Source organism: Lathamus discolor, chromosome 1, assembly GCF_037157495.1.
Source record: "Lathamus discolor isolate bLatDis1 chromosome 1, bLatDis1.hap1, whole genome shotgun sequence".
Lineage (NCBI taxonomy): Eukaryota > Metazoa > Chordata > Aves > Psittaciformes > Psittacidae > Lathamus > Lathamus discolor.
In genome coordinates, this window is record NC_088884.1 from 20,087,341 (window position 1) to 20,103,482 (window position 16,142).

Below are 16,142 nucleotides of genomic sequence, written 5' to 3' on the forward strand. Positions count from 1 at the left end.
GCACCATAAATCACCACTATGCAACATTTACTGCAGAGCTCGCCATTCAGAAAGAAGTGTCATGATGACAAGTCAGCCCATTGACTGTGTAAGAACAGCACTGTTTTAAAATCAACAAGTATTAACACTAAACTCCAGAATTAGATGCGATTAGAATTGCATTAGGATCCACATTAGGGGCTCGTTAGCAGAATACGAAAGAGGGGGGGAAAAATGTTAGCAGAGGTCAAAAGTGTCACTACAAGCAATGGAATTTTCTGCCTCTCATTCTGTTGGCATTTGTGATGATGGCACAAGTTAACAGGCAAAATCCAGGTCCGCCCTTCTTACTGGTTGAACCACCTCTGCTGGAGAGGATGAAAACCCGAGGAAAGTATGTTGTGCTGAAGGAAGGAGAATAACGTAGTATATCATAGTGCAAACATATTTTATCTAATTATGTCTTAGTTTTCACATCCACATATTGGAGTTCAAGGATGCTGTCAGGACAGATTCTACACACTTATCAGAGGACTGTCTTCCACACTGTAAAAGTCAAACTTGTCAGTTGTTACTAACTATGAAAATGCCTTCCAGCCCAACTTTGCCACCATGAGATTATGAAAATCCACATACAAAATCGTTTAACTTTTATTTAATTTCCACTTGAACCCTTGTCTTGTTATTTGTATGGGTGTTCTTCCTGCAGCTACACAGCACAAAAAGCTTCAGAGCTATGCATAGAGTCTATTTTACAACCCCAAAAAAGTATCTTTTAAGACAGAAATATAAGGTCCCTAGGTAATCAGTGGAGAGACAGAAAAGCCTCCAGAGAGTTATTAAAAGCACTTCAGCAGTTATCTACACGCCTACCACAAATACTGGAGGTCCCAACTGCACCAGCAATCTCTAATAAGATGATCAAAAGAATGGGCGTTCTAATTCTTTCTCACCTTCCCCCAGACCCTGCGGAAATAGTGTATTGGCTGTCTGCTTCAATACAAGTAGCTTTCAGGTTCTGCCTAGGGAATACTCTCCCACATCCACCCTAACCAGGAAGTGATGGGCCTTACATGAGCTATGACTCATGTCCTGATCCTCCATAGAAAAAGTCTTCCACCCTCCTCCTCTCCCACCCCCTGCACAAAGATTACCATATCCAAGACAATCCAAAGATTAGCATGCAAACCTTGGTGTTATATGCATATTTACGTCCCAAAGGGGTTCAGAGCATTTTATATTTTCCTGAAGCTATCCTTGCTTCAGAAGGAAATCCTCTCTTCTGTTTACCCGCCTCACTCTTCCAAAAAACTAATGCAGAATGTTTCCTTGCCTTATTAATCACTGATTAGATCTTCTTTGGAGTGTTGAAACCAAAGGGAATATGTGCAATTATGGCAATAAATGTTAATAAGCATCACATTAAGTAAGCAAAAGCACCTTGAATGGCATGCCAATATTTTTTCTAAAATAATTACATGTGGCTGACTTAATGAGATAGAAAACTTAAAATTCAGGCTGAAACTCACAACTGAAGCACCAATTTATCACAGAGTTTCCAAAAACTGTATGTGATGTTGCTTTCAAAATGCACCATGGGAAAAACCCCACAAACATAAAACCAGACCAAACCACTCAGTCAGATATAAAGGTATTTCAATAGGCAAGCTCCTGGGCTCTCTTTTCCACATGCTTTAGTTTCTTAGGGGGTCTCTGTATAGTAATTCTTTAAATTAGGAGTAAGTTCATAATTTACCTTCTCAGCCTTCCTTCAACTCCCGAACTGTCCACTGGTGATTCCTGCAGCCCAGCTGCTATCTGTGCTCACATTCACCCACAACTCTTCCCTGTTTGTGAGCAGTAGGTCAAATAGAACACTAATCCTAACTGTTCCCTTTGCATTTGTGTTCAGCAGTTGTCACCAACACAGTCTTAGAAACTTCCTCAATTGCTTGCACAATGCCATGTTAACCTGCAAGCAAGTTGGTGGCAGATGTCTGAAATCCACCATGAGGATCAATGCCTGCCACTGGGAGACTTCCTTTAATTGTTGGTAGCCTTACCTTCTCAGTCTGGTGGGCTGTAGCTAACTCCCATTACAACATCCCTAGCATTACTTTCCCTTCTGATCTTGACCCAGAAACTGGACTTCTTGTTTGCTGCTCAAAAAGTGTAGACATTATCATGTAGACACTAGTGTAGCCACATTTATGAACACTCTTCTTTCTGAGAGAAAACATTATTGTCTCCCTTGTAGCCTTCCATCATACATATCTTCTCCACACGCACTGTGTTGCCGTTTAACCCTGACATTTAAACCCTGTCACTTAATCCCTATTTTCCAACAAACCTAGTTTAAAACCCTCCATGTTAGTTTAGCAATCCTGTCCACGAACATGTCCACGCTTTCTCGTCAGGTACGTTCTATCACTTCTTACTAGTTCTCAAAACAAGTTGCAGCAACCAAAAGCTAAAGCCTCACTGACTACATCAAATATGCAGGTTAGATGTGTCACCCTGGGCCATCTTTGCTCTCAGAGTCTTATGTCACCTTTGATTTCATCAAGGTTATGTCATTGGTGCTCACACAGACATGCAGCATGTGGCAGTAGCTGGAAGGCTAGGTGGGCCTCAGGAATTTCTCTGCAACATAACAGACCCGGGCTAGAAGCAAGTGAAAAGATCTGGCCAGCAGATGGGTGCCTTTGGCCTGAACAGTGCGGAGTATCCAAACTCTTAACACTTGCTGCTTCATCTTTTTGCTGGTCCCAGTCCCATGATCTGAGGTGTCCAAAATTCATTCTTCTCACAACAGGACTAACTCTACGCCAGGGTCCTGAACCAGTTTTCTAAATGAACAGTTACAGAAAAACATGGAGCCATTCTCCTGATGCTAGAAGCTATAAGCTTCCAGCTTCCATCCTCCCAGAAACACGGGAATGGAAGGAAACTACTAACATTAAGCAAGTGGGAAAACACTAGTTACAGAAAGTCTGCTGCCCACCTGTAAAACGTAATATTTGCTCCAGTATGGTAAAATTGGAATACTGGTCAGGTAAGTTTCTCTAAGGAGAAAGAGGTGTTTCAGGCAAGATCCTGCTGTGTCCAACCCCCTGAGGAAAGGCACAGAATGGGGAGAAGCCTGTGCCAGACTGACTGAAGCATTATCTCACAGTACTCCTAGGAACAAAAGAAAGCTACTCTAATAGTTGTGTGTATCTTTGGAGACTCTCTCACACATGGCTCAGTATTATATTCCCTCATTTATGAGCAGTACCAGCATTCCCACATTGTAAAAGCTTGGCACTGCATGACCAATTAAGAAAACAGTTTATTCAGAGGCAATGGAGGGATTGACTCTTCCCTCACTTCATTTGAAACCCGCCAGCCTCAGCACTGACATTAAACAATCTGGATGATATGAACAACTAACGCTGAGTCTTGCAATATAAAATACAGTAATAAATGACAGACCAAGAAGCACCTCACTGCATGACAGCTCTTCTGTTGAGAAACAATCCTCTTTTAGGGTGAGAGGGTGCTTGGGGTGCACAGCCTGGAAGATCAGAGACTGAGAGATAGACTGAGAGATTAGATCATAGAGATGAGGACAGTCTCATTTGAGGAGACAGCTGAAAAGATGACCTGAGAGTTCTTATTTTTAGGACAGCCACAAAACCACCTCCCTGGAGGATAAAAAATAAACACAGAAATCATAATGTATTAAAAGAGAACTGCAAATCTCTCGGCTGTTTTACATACAGAATTACTCTTGCATAGGACAGTCTATCCTCTATTATGGTTGTGCTTTGACAATTCTGTTTAAAATATGTATCTACCATATATATTAGTTGGCTCACTTCTAAATTTACCTGCACCTTTCCCTTTGGAGATACTGAGATGCAGGAACTCATATGAACCTTGTTCAGGCAGCCACTTGCAAAGAAACTTCCTCTCAAGAAGGGAGAACTAAGAGGGTTCTCTCTTAAAAATCTCAGGAATGGGAGAGAAAAGCAACTATGCTTCAGAACAAGACATTCGGTATCAGTGAGTGAGAGGGATATGGAAACATAGGCTCATTCTTTTCCTGTGGCTTTTTCAACTGCTTGTGCTGGCTCCATACTGGCTGCTGAGACACCTCAGGATGAAAAACCCTGTAGATGAACAAACCTAAATAACCAAATGGATTCCTGGGATGGAAGTGATTGTTCTAAGCAAAACTGCTTTATTTTGAATTGATAAAGAGGGAATACAGAATACTACTAGGACTTAAGCAGAACAGGTGACAAATTCATGCTACGGGTCATTAACTTACTCAGCCTGCTCACAAGCATTCATTCAAATGCACATGTAAGCTAGTAATCAGACACATTAATAAACTTAACCACCAGTCTGGAAATGTGGCTGCAAAAATTATTTGGGTTGTATTTATTTACTTGAAGACACAGAACTTCTCCTTAAACACAACAGCAAAAAGATATTAATACAACAGCCTTTGGGAGAAATTATTTATTTTTATTGCTTAATACCAAAGTAAGAGGAACTTTATCCTCAGCTGGTAATATTAAACATGATGAGTCAAATGCACTGGTTGATGTTAATATAAGTGCACATTAAATACTGGATATATTTGGCTGCGAGTGTTGAGGAAGCTTAACTTCCTTGGATCTGGAACTCAACAGAATGTCAAAACAGCATTAATTACTTCATGAAGACTCCAAAAGAATAGTTAGGGGAAGAAACACAGGGGCAGGTAAAAAATAGAAACAGCTTAAGAGGATCTGCTTCAACAAAGCCAAACCCAGCTTCCTCATTCTTCTATGCTACAGTGCCCATTCTCCTGCTGTTTTCCTGCACTCATTGAATGCCAAAGACTCAGAAAACAAAACCGCTTGAAAGAAAGATCTGCAGCAAAATCCCAGTGTTGATTATTTCAATCCCCAGAGGAGGCACAAGGTAGAGCAGGGCAGATGGGTAATTCTCAGCTTCTCTCTACTGATTCTCAGTCAAGCCTGGCTTATCTCTTGTGACAAGAAAGGTGATACACCGGAGAACAGGCTTAGGAGGATGCTAACTTGGAAAACACAGGTAAATCCACTAGTCCATGAGTGCTACTAGTCTCTCAGGCTACTACTGTCTAACTCCTTCATGCAGGTGCAAAACAAAACACAGGAAGAAAGGCCGCATGAGCACAAAGAAAGCTCTATGACAGAAAAATACACATGGACATTTTCACTTAAAAAAAGATTAAAAGTGAAAAACCATCCCTCAATGTTTTTTCTTAACATTTGTACTAAACAAATAAACCTTTGAATATTTCCATAGCTTTCAGATGTTCCATTCAAGTTTTCTCCCTCAAAAGCTGAAGGACAGTACAATACCTCAAACACAGAAAATGCATTATGGTTGCCAACAGATAATTTCTCTCTGGTATTTTCTTAATATTTCTTCAACTACCAACAAAAATATTTCAAAGTACTTGTCCACTATGTAATTTGCAAGGCTTTCACACATTATTCAGTCAGATATTTGAACACGCTAAAAAAGTAACTTGCTTCTCTGAGGATGCTTTAACATCTTTTCCATCATTCTATCATTAAATGAGAACAAATCAACACTCTTTGGGGAAATCAGAGATTTTTTTTCCAAAGTAAACTCTGCTATTATGGAAAAAAAACAGTTGTTTGCAGGAGCTAAAACTTTTCCCTCCCCTATTCAAATACCATCAGTGTGTGTTTTAACTGAACTGAATTACTTGGGGTTCCAAACTTTCTTTTTCCTTGGAACTCACATTATAAGCTGATACTCCAAACTGGCCTGATATACAGTGTTCAGCTTAGCACTGGATTTCTCACAGACTCAGTTCAGAGGGAATATTTCAGATTGCAGCACTGTTTTCCAAACCATTAAAACTCTTGTCTTGAGCAAGACCTCTCCAGACTCCTCAAACACAGGTAAAAGACAAATGAAGCACCTCAGAAAAAAAACCTCAAATCAACAACTAAAAAAAGATAACTATTGGAATAACTTCCTATTAAACTCCTATGTGCATGTAATAAAGAGTGATGTCTCATGAAGAAGAGATAACATCTAAAGTCCTGTGAGAAATGACAATTTATTTCTCTAATGAAATACTTGGTTTGAATTGTTCTGCTCTCACTGAAGAACAGGCAGTGACAGCAATTTTTTCCCCTCGAAGAACAGGGAAAAAATCAGTCAGAAAGCAGATTTTTTTTTTATTATTATTTTTGTGAGGAGTAGGGCATGGCAGAAGATGTGTTCTTGAATTTTCAGGTACTAGAAACCAGCAGAGTTGACATGTTAACGAGCCTGAAGTGTGAACACTTGAACATTTCTGTTATAAAAGGCATGAAGCACTTTTCAGGTTGACAGACATATATGACAATTTTAAAGCACTGACCTGTTCTGTAAGGAAGCATATTGTTACTGCATCATGACTGTATGCAGAAACTTTCTAGGCTCACATTTATCCTGCAACAATGTGCTCAGTGCCCCATTACTCACTACAACTCTACAGACTCCCACAGTCCCACAGAATTACTGCTTTTCTTCTCTCATGAGATCTCCCATGAGAACTCCCACACCACTGCTGTCCTTCCACCCACTGAGAGCCCAAACAGCTTCTCCCCTGACTCCTGCCCTGCCTGCCATCGACTCCGCATTGCCTGCAAAACTGACTTTTATCTAGAGAGCAGACAAACCCTGCCCCACGCTGGGGGCATGCACTGGCTACCCAGCAGTAACCTCTTACCAGGTAAGGCCTGAAGACCACCTGCATAAAGCAGGTGATCAGCACAGGTATCTTGTTTTGTTATTTTTTCAACAGGGGCATAAGAATACCTTGGGGCAGGTAAAAGCACATTTTCAGCCTAGAGGGACATTTAGATATCAGTGGATGTCTTATCTAACACCTGATGCTGCCTCAGAAACACAGCAATGGACCTTGCCAACATTTTTTTAGAGGTTACTTGGTTGTATCTTGGGCCAGGTAAAAGCACATTTTCAGCCCAGAGGGAAGTTTAGATATCAGTGAATGTCATCTAACACCTGATGCTACCTCAAAAAATACAGCAATGGACCTTGCCAACATTTTTAGAGGTTACTTTGTTGCATCTGCTATAATTTATCATGAAATAATTAAATGACAGTCACTGAAGACCATCGGAAAAATACTGGCTTAGCTGAAGCCCTGGAGCCCTGTTCACATTATAACTTCTCATGGAGCCAGTATCTTTTCTTTTGACCAAAGACTCTGATACACTTAGTACATAACACTGTGTTCTACAGTATACAGCCCAAGCCATTTATTTTTTTTTCCTGTGACTTGCCTCAACTTAAAGAATTAATTAATCTGTTTCAGTTTTGGTCTATGTATTGAAGGTAATCCTTAATATGTGTTTAATTGCTTCAATAAGTATCAATGCTACACTGATACTTTCTGTACAAAGATGTATTTTTGTGCTTCATAAAGTTGCATTTGTCCCTATAAATTAGTGTATGAAAGTTTCTAACAAAAATGTTCGGTAGAAGTATGGTAAATTCTATGATCCATGACGTAACTGTACTATTTTAATGATTTTACTGAGGAAAGGATCAGAACTACTACAAACAATCAAGTCATTAAGACATTGTTGCAAACTAAACTGCCCTTAATTTGACTTATTTCCAAAACTGCATAATTAACTGGACTTCAGTGAAGTGCTGGGTGCAAGGGTACAATTGTACTGAGCATCATAAGAAGACTTCTGTTCAGGAGAAATTCTTAACAGAGATATTCTCATAATTAAAAATACAAAATTTTATTATGGAAGGTACAATATAGTCCATGATCCTCAATATTAAACACTTATACAAAGAGTTACATCTTGTAAAAGTTAAAGATAATAAAGGACATGAATCAGATGCAATACAAGGCATTTAAGCAGAAAATTGTATCTTGCAGCAAAGTACCCTCTAAAGCTATTTACAGAAGTACTGGTTTGTGGTTGATTTCCAAAAAGTCAACAGTAGAAGCCTTAGCAAATAATTCTTCTTAAAACCTGTTACATTATTCTCAGAATTACTTACTACCTGTCAGAAAAGATAATGTGACTTGCAGGAATTCTTTTGTTATGAAAGTCAGTGTTGTTCTCTCCTCCTGGCATCAGGGGTTCAGATCAGCTAAAAACATCAACCCTATAAAGGTACTTTCAAAATAAAACTGTATGGAGTTCTGATTTACCTGGCACAGAAATTATAGCACTGGTGAAGTGTTGCAAGAATAGTGCATGACCACACAGCAGTTTGAGTTTGACTTTCAGTTTGACTTTTTGCATCAAAGTTATCTTCTACATCAGTGAATAATTAAAGAAAAAAAAAGAAAAAAAAAAAAAGGAAAAAAGAAAGAAAAAAATACTATATCATGTTTGATGTCTATAAATCAAAGAAACCATAACAACACACTGTGGCCAGGCATCTCAAAAGCAAGTCAAGGAGCTCATTAAGGCCCAGCTAAGTGGAAATCATTTCTGTATCATAAAACACAGCTTAAGGCAACACAATGTAAATAAAAATCGGGTGAAAGTGTTAGCACTTTAAAAAATGGACTTTTTAATCACAAAGAAATAGAGGTGGTTGGCATCAGTTGCTGGCCTTCCTCTAAACTGTAAAGTAGAAAATGAGATCATAGAAGTCTTCAACTTAACGTGAACATCCTGTTAATGTCCACTACGTAAGAGCAAGCTTAGGCATTTAATGTGTGTAAAAAGACCGACAAAAAGTTATTGGTCAAAGAAAAATTAATAAAATTCTTACACTTACGCAGACTGTGTCTGACAATGTCAGAGAGCTGGTCTATTACTGTTCGCTTTATTTTTTATTAAGTTTTTTGTGCTGAGTGAATGAACAGTTTCTCGCTGCTATCATAAAAAGGATTGAGACTGGCAACCTGTGCAGACTCACAGTAACCCACACCTTAGCAGAACCGGCTGATGAGCTGCTGTAAGACACCAACGGTTTAAGAGTTGAAGGGATGTTCTGTTTAGAACAGGCTGGGGAGCAAAAGCTGCTGAAAACCAATAAAAAGTTTCTAAATGCAGAGAAAGTCAAAAGGAGAAGGACAGCAAACTACCTCCTACAGTTACAAATAGCATTCTTGTCTGCTTAAAAGGCCTGTAGGTGCAGGATAATTTACTCTTATCATTGACATTGTAAGACATTTTTCTATTTCCTATTTCCAAAGGGCTGGAAAGTAAAAAAAAAGGGGGAAAGAAAAAGCCAGTTTTCTGCACAAATTATAACTGTACAGATTTGCTGTTAAGGGCAGCTGTTTCTCAGAGCTGCGAAATATACAGAATTTTATATATCTGATTCTCTGCTAGAAGCACAGGCTAGAAGCCAACTCATCAAAACTTCTATCAAAAATACAATTTTAACATCTGTTTGGATTTCCACTTATCTCACTGCTCCCAGACACTATTGATTATCATTATCTACAAGTCTCTAGTATTCTAAGCAGCAGTGGCAAAGGGAAATGAAAGTGAGCATTTTCATACAAAGACAGATAGAGGCTTCCAGGGCAGAATGAAAACTGCTGCTGCTAACTGAAATCTGACTCTAACTTAAACTCATCTTCTATAAATACACTGTCACTAGAAAAGAATAAGATACAGCCTAAACTAAAATATTTATTAAAACTGCAATGAGAAATAAGGGATTTCAGCAAAGGAGAAAAGGCATTACATTATCAGAGACTGGTTGCTGCCTGCAATGCACCTCATGCAAAGGCTACGATTGTTGTCTTTCTCTTTGCAACACGCTTTTCCTCATGCCTTTGGTGTACTACGTGCTTGACTGGACCACAGGAACAGGATATGAAATATATGGTTGCTCGCAACTCTGTTGGGAGTACAGAATTAAAGTTTTTCTTCGGCATAGTAATCTCATCCTTGCCTCAGAAAACTAAACTCTTCAGAAAACTAGAACCCCAAACAAGAAGGGTATAGGCTCGAGACATTCTTCGCAGCTTGAAATATGTGGGTGCTCCTATATCTGCTCCCAAAGAAGTAAGTCTCCCTTTCTTCCTGCCCTCCAATACTTATATGAATCCAGGGTAAACAATGTGTACTTTGGAGACCTGCACAGGAGACTCGGCAACCTTCAGTGTTCAAAACCAGGAAGAGCAAGAGAAGAGTCTTCTCTTAATCTCATTGAGTCATCCTTGCACATATCAGGATGATCAGGCAGTTCTCCTCCATTCCCACCTACCAGATTATTTTCTCTTTAATTTGCAGTCTATAAAATAGAAATCTCATGCTTAAAATTCTACTATGGTAGAAGGCAAAAATGACTCACTGCAATGTTTCAGTCTCTCTGCAGATTATGGATCAAGAACAGTCAGAAAATTGTTTACATTTGCCAGTTTTGTTCTATCAACATTCCTACAACTAAGAACCAAAATAGAGAAGCCTTTAAGGATACATATAGAAGAACCTAGATGGCTGTATCATCAGAACCCCTTCTAGACTAAGGGAACAATATTTTTCATTCTTCAAAACTCTACAGTGATGTTTGTGTTCCTCTAGCACAACATAGACTGACCGCAGATTTTGACCATTCACAGGGACATACAAGGTAAGATTTAGCAATCATTAGACACCAGAGGCAAGTGGAATCCATACACTATGTTTTCAGGAACTGGAACAGGTTGTCCAGAAAGTTTCCACAGTTTATCTCCATTCCTGGAAGTTTTAAGACCTGACAGGACTTTTCCAAACTGAATTATCCCATACTTCTATGTTTTATCATATTAAAAAAAAAACCCAAAACCCAAATAACCCAACACAACAAATAAATAGGATTATCCCCCAAAATTTCAGTGTTTCTTCATCCTGTTACTAACCTGTATATACTATAGGTTAGCTTCATGACTTACATGTGTGTGAATTAAGAGGCAAAAGGAAAAAGATGGGGCAAACAGGAAAAAAAGGACGATTTTCTATCTCTTTCCATTCAAAACACTGCTCATTCAGAAGTCTCTTTCCACTCTGCAAACAGCTCAGAGCTAAAACAGGAAGCCATCATAATTTGATGCAGAATAAAATACTGCACTTTCTCATTACAAAAGAAGAAGCAGCATTACAAACACCACAGATGTTTCAATCATTTACATGATTTCATGCCACGCTAATCCATAAATGAAGAAGGCAACAATGTCAAAGATTCCTCACTTATTCTGGTGTTAAGATGGCCCATAACTACAAGCCAACCTTCAGCATAATATATCAAAACCAGCTTAGATCTAGTCTGGTGGACTATTTTATAGACAGTGTAGAAAGCTGTGTGAGCTCAGCTTAAATGCTACATCCATGCTGGTTTGTTGCAAGACCTTCAAATATATCTGCTTTTTTCAGGTTTTTCCTCCCTCAGTAACTGGTAATTTATACTTGCATCACTATCAAGACTGGCCAGATAAAATAATTCTACACACCATTTACAGAACTGATTAGCAATAGATTATACATATAAATCTAAAAGCAGATGCTGAATAGACTGTTTCTCTTGGACTCAAGACCTACAGGGAATATCACATTTATCCAACAAAACAACAAAGTAAAAATGTGCAAATCAGCTTCGTAGATGGTGTTTGAAATTAAGCACATTGAGTTCAAATATAGTGACCTCCCAGACACAGGATGGCCAAGAGCATCCTGAAGTCAATCCCCTTTCACCTATCTATTTATGGGAGCATATTTCTCTGTACACACACACAGATATACGTGAATATGTGATCTGTATGAGTGTATGCAGGTATACAGACCATAGAACAGTCCACAGACCACCCAAATTCCTGGAACTGTGACACTGTAAAAGGCCTCAAGAGATCCCTGTAGCATAAGTACCACATATTCTGGCATACCCTTTTTCCAAGTGCTCTCCAACAAACAAATGATGAAAGATTTCTTTCTGAGGGGTCTCATCTCCTTGGACACTGGAGATGTACTTAAAACTGAAGGCTTCTGCACACAGGGAGGAAGTACTTGACCTATGAGCAGGGGGGAAGGTATTTTGGATACAACAGAACCAAGTGACACTGATACTTACTTGGCAGGCATTATAAATCAACTGGTGTTCCAATTTTTTGATCCCTAGAATCTGCTGAAACATTTCATAAAGCTGTTCCTTGCTCAGAATCAGCTCCGACACAGCACTTAAGGCCATTCTATTTGGCTGTTTGCAAAAGTCCTCTTCTCCCCTGTATATGGCATCATATTTGGCTAGCCAAGAGCTTAACACTGTCTCTTTGCTTAATCCATCGATTTCCGGCAAACTTCGGACTCTTTTTTCAATGTTTTTCTTAAAAACATCTCTAAAGTCATTTGCAGAACATCCTCCACTGTGGACCATTCTTGCAACCCGGTCACTCTTGAGAAATACCTTTTAAAATAAGGAAAAAAGAAACAAAAAAAAAAAAAAAGAAAGAAACAGAAAAAGTTAGGTGTGGCCACAAATACAAAACAATCCCTTATAAAGGGATTACAAGCTACTATTTTGCTTCTATGTAAGACGGCTTTATAAGGAATTTATACAGGCCAAATTTGCTGTATTTTTTTATACAGAAACAAGTGACCATGACTGTATTCAAAAAGTAAGTTTCTGCATTGAATAAGTACTTAAACTAAGTAGCTTTATCCTAAATTTATGAGAGCAAAACTGGAATGAAGTTTGAGTTAACAGCGGCTGATTTAAAACTTACCTAGAAGATTTAATTAATATTTTCTCTATGAAAGGTTTAAAGTTACTAGGAAGTAGTCATTTATAAGCTACACCTTCTCAAAACTCAGGAGTTAACATATGATGTTTAAGCCAGACAAGAACCTCATGGAAGATGAGATCCAGGAAATCCAGGGGAAAAAAAAAAAAAGTAGAGAAATACTACAGTCAAGACAAACAATAGAGGAAAGACTCAAAGATACAGAACTGGTTCTACTACTTACTGTAAATACAATACTGAAGACATAAGGTGGGCTCCTCTGTGTAAAAAACCTAAACAATAACCAACATAAAAAAGCTCCTAGAGTACACATAATGTAAGGTATGACAGGACAAATTACAACAAACCCATTGAATCAGCATCAGTGTTCTGTAAGAACTTTTCAGTGTTTAAGGATGGTAGCATTCATTTCTTCTAACACAGGCCTTGGCAAGGTTGATCTTTCTAGCCATTGTGTGTGATGAGCTCATTTCCTAGTAGCAAGTCTTGTAAAACTTCCTCCTCAAAATACAGCCAACAAAACGATGGTCACTGAAGCATGATCAGCCCTGTAAACAACTGATGCATGCCTTAGACACGGGATAAGCTGCACCATGCTGCTGAAAGGATAACCTGGGCCGAACTCCTGGCTTCCCGCAGCAGAGGAAGATGGGTTGAGGCCCTCCACTCTGGAAGACTTGGTGCTGGGAACTGGTTGGGTGCCACACCAACACCCCAAGCACAGCTGAAATGCTAAGCACAGATGTGATACCATGTAGTCTATACAAATCTCCTTTTGGTCACCTTTCTGACTGTTTGCAAATGCTATAAAGTGGAAGATGAGTTAACCATGCATTTTTCAGACATTTTAGTCACAAAGAGCTATGGAAACACTATTAATGGAGATAACAGCACAGTAGAGCTCTGACTCCATGTTACCACAGGTTAGAAGATGGTGCACATATCAACCAACCTAAAATACTACTGTTCTTCATGTGGAAAATATGAAACAGAGGAGTAGGAGCTAAAAAGCTGAACAGAGAAGAGTATATAAGTGAAAACAGATCAAGAAAGACATATTCTAAAAGTTCCACTGCTTGTTGACGCATGTTTCCCTGTAGCATATTTTAAAATGCAGTTACTTATAAAATATATCTTTTAACAGACTGGGATTTCAGTTGGTTTTAAATCCCTATTTTCACAATTTCGGTGGAAGTCCAGGGGTGTGGAGTATCTGGATGGTAGAAACCCCCTCCAACCTTGGGGGTTGGACTAGGTGATCTTTAAAGGTCCCTTCCAACCCAAACCATTCTGTGATTCTGTGAATAGATATCTGAATTGACAGGCTGCAGATTAAGCCTAAAAGTACTTGCCCAAACAGGTTATAAAACCCTTCCCCATCACCAACACCTGCTAATCTCATTTTATGCTCTAACTGTACCATGATGGTTTTTCGATTGTGGAAATGTAAGTATCCAAGGTTAAATTCTTACCCATAACAGGACCTGACATGGTTACTGTCAAGTAACACTGATACTAATTTCCTCAAAATGCTACATAAATAATGAATCCCGTTTCAAAACAAATAATAATAAGAAATTCCACTCAGTAATAAAACTTATCAGCACAAATAGGTACAAGGATACTAAGCCTTCCCTTGTTTTAACAGTCTGCAATTACAATTGATTAATTCCCCCAACAAATTCATTGGAAAGCACACAGGAAAAAAAAATATTTAAAAAAAGTTGACTTGAAACTGACTTCAGCTATTTTGTACTGTTCATAAACAACGTTAAATCTTCCACACATTAGTTTGCATACCCAATGAGACAAACCAGGTGCAGAAGAAAGAGTGAAATTAAGACTATTTATAGGCTCTTTCACCCCCAAATCCCATGTTTATCCAAGATGACACATCACTAAGTATTGTTAACATAACTGGATCAGCCTATTTAAAAATAATAAAATAATTATCTGCAAATACACATTGTAAAACCATCAAAATATAATTTAGCTTTCATTACCTTCTTTCAGTCATATTATGCAAGACCATTAATCCAGAACGCTGGAGCTGAAAAGCGGCTAGCACTTCCCTTCACTTATGAACCAGACTAATTAAAAATTTATTTCTGATTTTTAAGTTGATTTTCTAGAGTTGATTTTTCAGGAGACTGCAGGAAAAATCTGATCCATTTTTTTCAATACTTACCATGGAAGGGCAGCACTATTCTAACTTTGTGTCCACAGCATTGACAAAACGACTGGGGAAAGCAACATGCATGTGCAAATACAAAATACAATCTGCATGTACCCCTGACTTTCAAAATGTTCCTTCTGAGGTGTTTTGGGTCACAAATCATGTTTTTATCACATTTTCAAAAACATCACAGGAAAAAGTTCTTTAGAATATGAGGGTGGCACAGGTTACTCAGAGAAGCTGTGGCTGCCCCACCCCTGGCAGTGTTCAAGGCCAGGCTGGACAGGGCTTTGAGCAACCTGATGTAATGGGAGGCGTTCCTGCCCATGGCAGGTGTTTAGAACTAGATTAGCTTTAGAGCCTCTTCCAACCCAAACTGTTTTATGATTCTGTGATAATTCTTACACATGGGATGTGTGGATATTAAAGAAAATCACTCAAACAATAAACCCAAAATGTGAATAAGAGACCACAAAAAGTATGTGTTTGGTTCTGAAAAGGAATCCATTGGACCTAGAGATGTCATTGTACTACTCCTTTTTGAGCAGCAACATACCAAATTTTTCCTGAGAGTGAAAAAAAGTAACATCGTCTTTAAAATTACTTGCATTTGAGATAACTAAAAAGTAATGGTAACATTGGAAGAGAAAGACTCAATTTTCAAGACTTTGTCCACCAGAAAATCTTAAGAGAATGGAAATACAGTTAGGAGTGTACTGTATGTGCCTGAAATTTGACACAGAAAGATGCATTTAAATGCTGTTAAATGTCTCGTTGTTTCTGTTCTGAAAGACAAATGGTACCTTTAATGTTGAATGCAAAATCCTTTGCTTCAGTTACATTTCTTGAGATTTGTCTCCTCAGGTTCAAAGCTCTTTTTATGGCTACTTTTAAAAAAATGATATCTAAATAGAAGTTTATGAGAGTTGCTACTATATGGAGAAAGGTATCCCACCAGTTTCATGCCAAGAGAGTTATTGTTTCCCCATTGTTCCAGAAAGCCCATCTGGCTGAGTATCTGTGGGTCCAGTATCTGTAGGGATACATACATGCTTTGCAACACTGGTGGTACTTTTCCTGGTAGCACTCATTTTTACAATGAAATATATAAGCCCTTGTAGTAGTCTTAATGAAGTCTGCCACTTTTTCTTTCAGGTGGATTATATATGCAGCCCAATCATCCCTATTAGGGAAAATATTTGTGTTGATATCTAT

At 38.6% G+C, this 16,142-nt stretch overlaps 1 protein-coding gene across 8 annotated transcripts in view; it reads right to left on the reverse strand.

Moving 5' to 3' along the window:
* Positions 1-16,142, reverse strand: part of CADPS2 (calcium dependent secretion activator 2) — a 315,891-nt gene that overhangs the window by 197,824 nt on the left and 101,925 nt on the right. For 7 of the 8 annotated variants that reach the window (XR_010608797.1, XM_065662937.1, XM_065662857.1 and 4 more), the window contains one exon: positions 12,082-12,414. The exons of the other annotated variant lie outside the window; for it this stretch is intronic. Coding sequence is in view for 6 of the 7 variants with exons in the window: in XM_065662937.1 (XP_065519009.1) it covers positions 12,082-12,414 (333 nt within the window). In the remaining variant the exon portion in view is untranslated. The remainder of the gene's footprint in view (positions 1-12,081; positions 12,415-16,142) is intronic. 8 annotated transcript variants of the gene reach the window in all.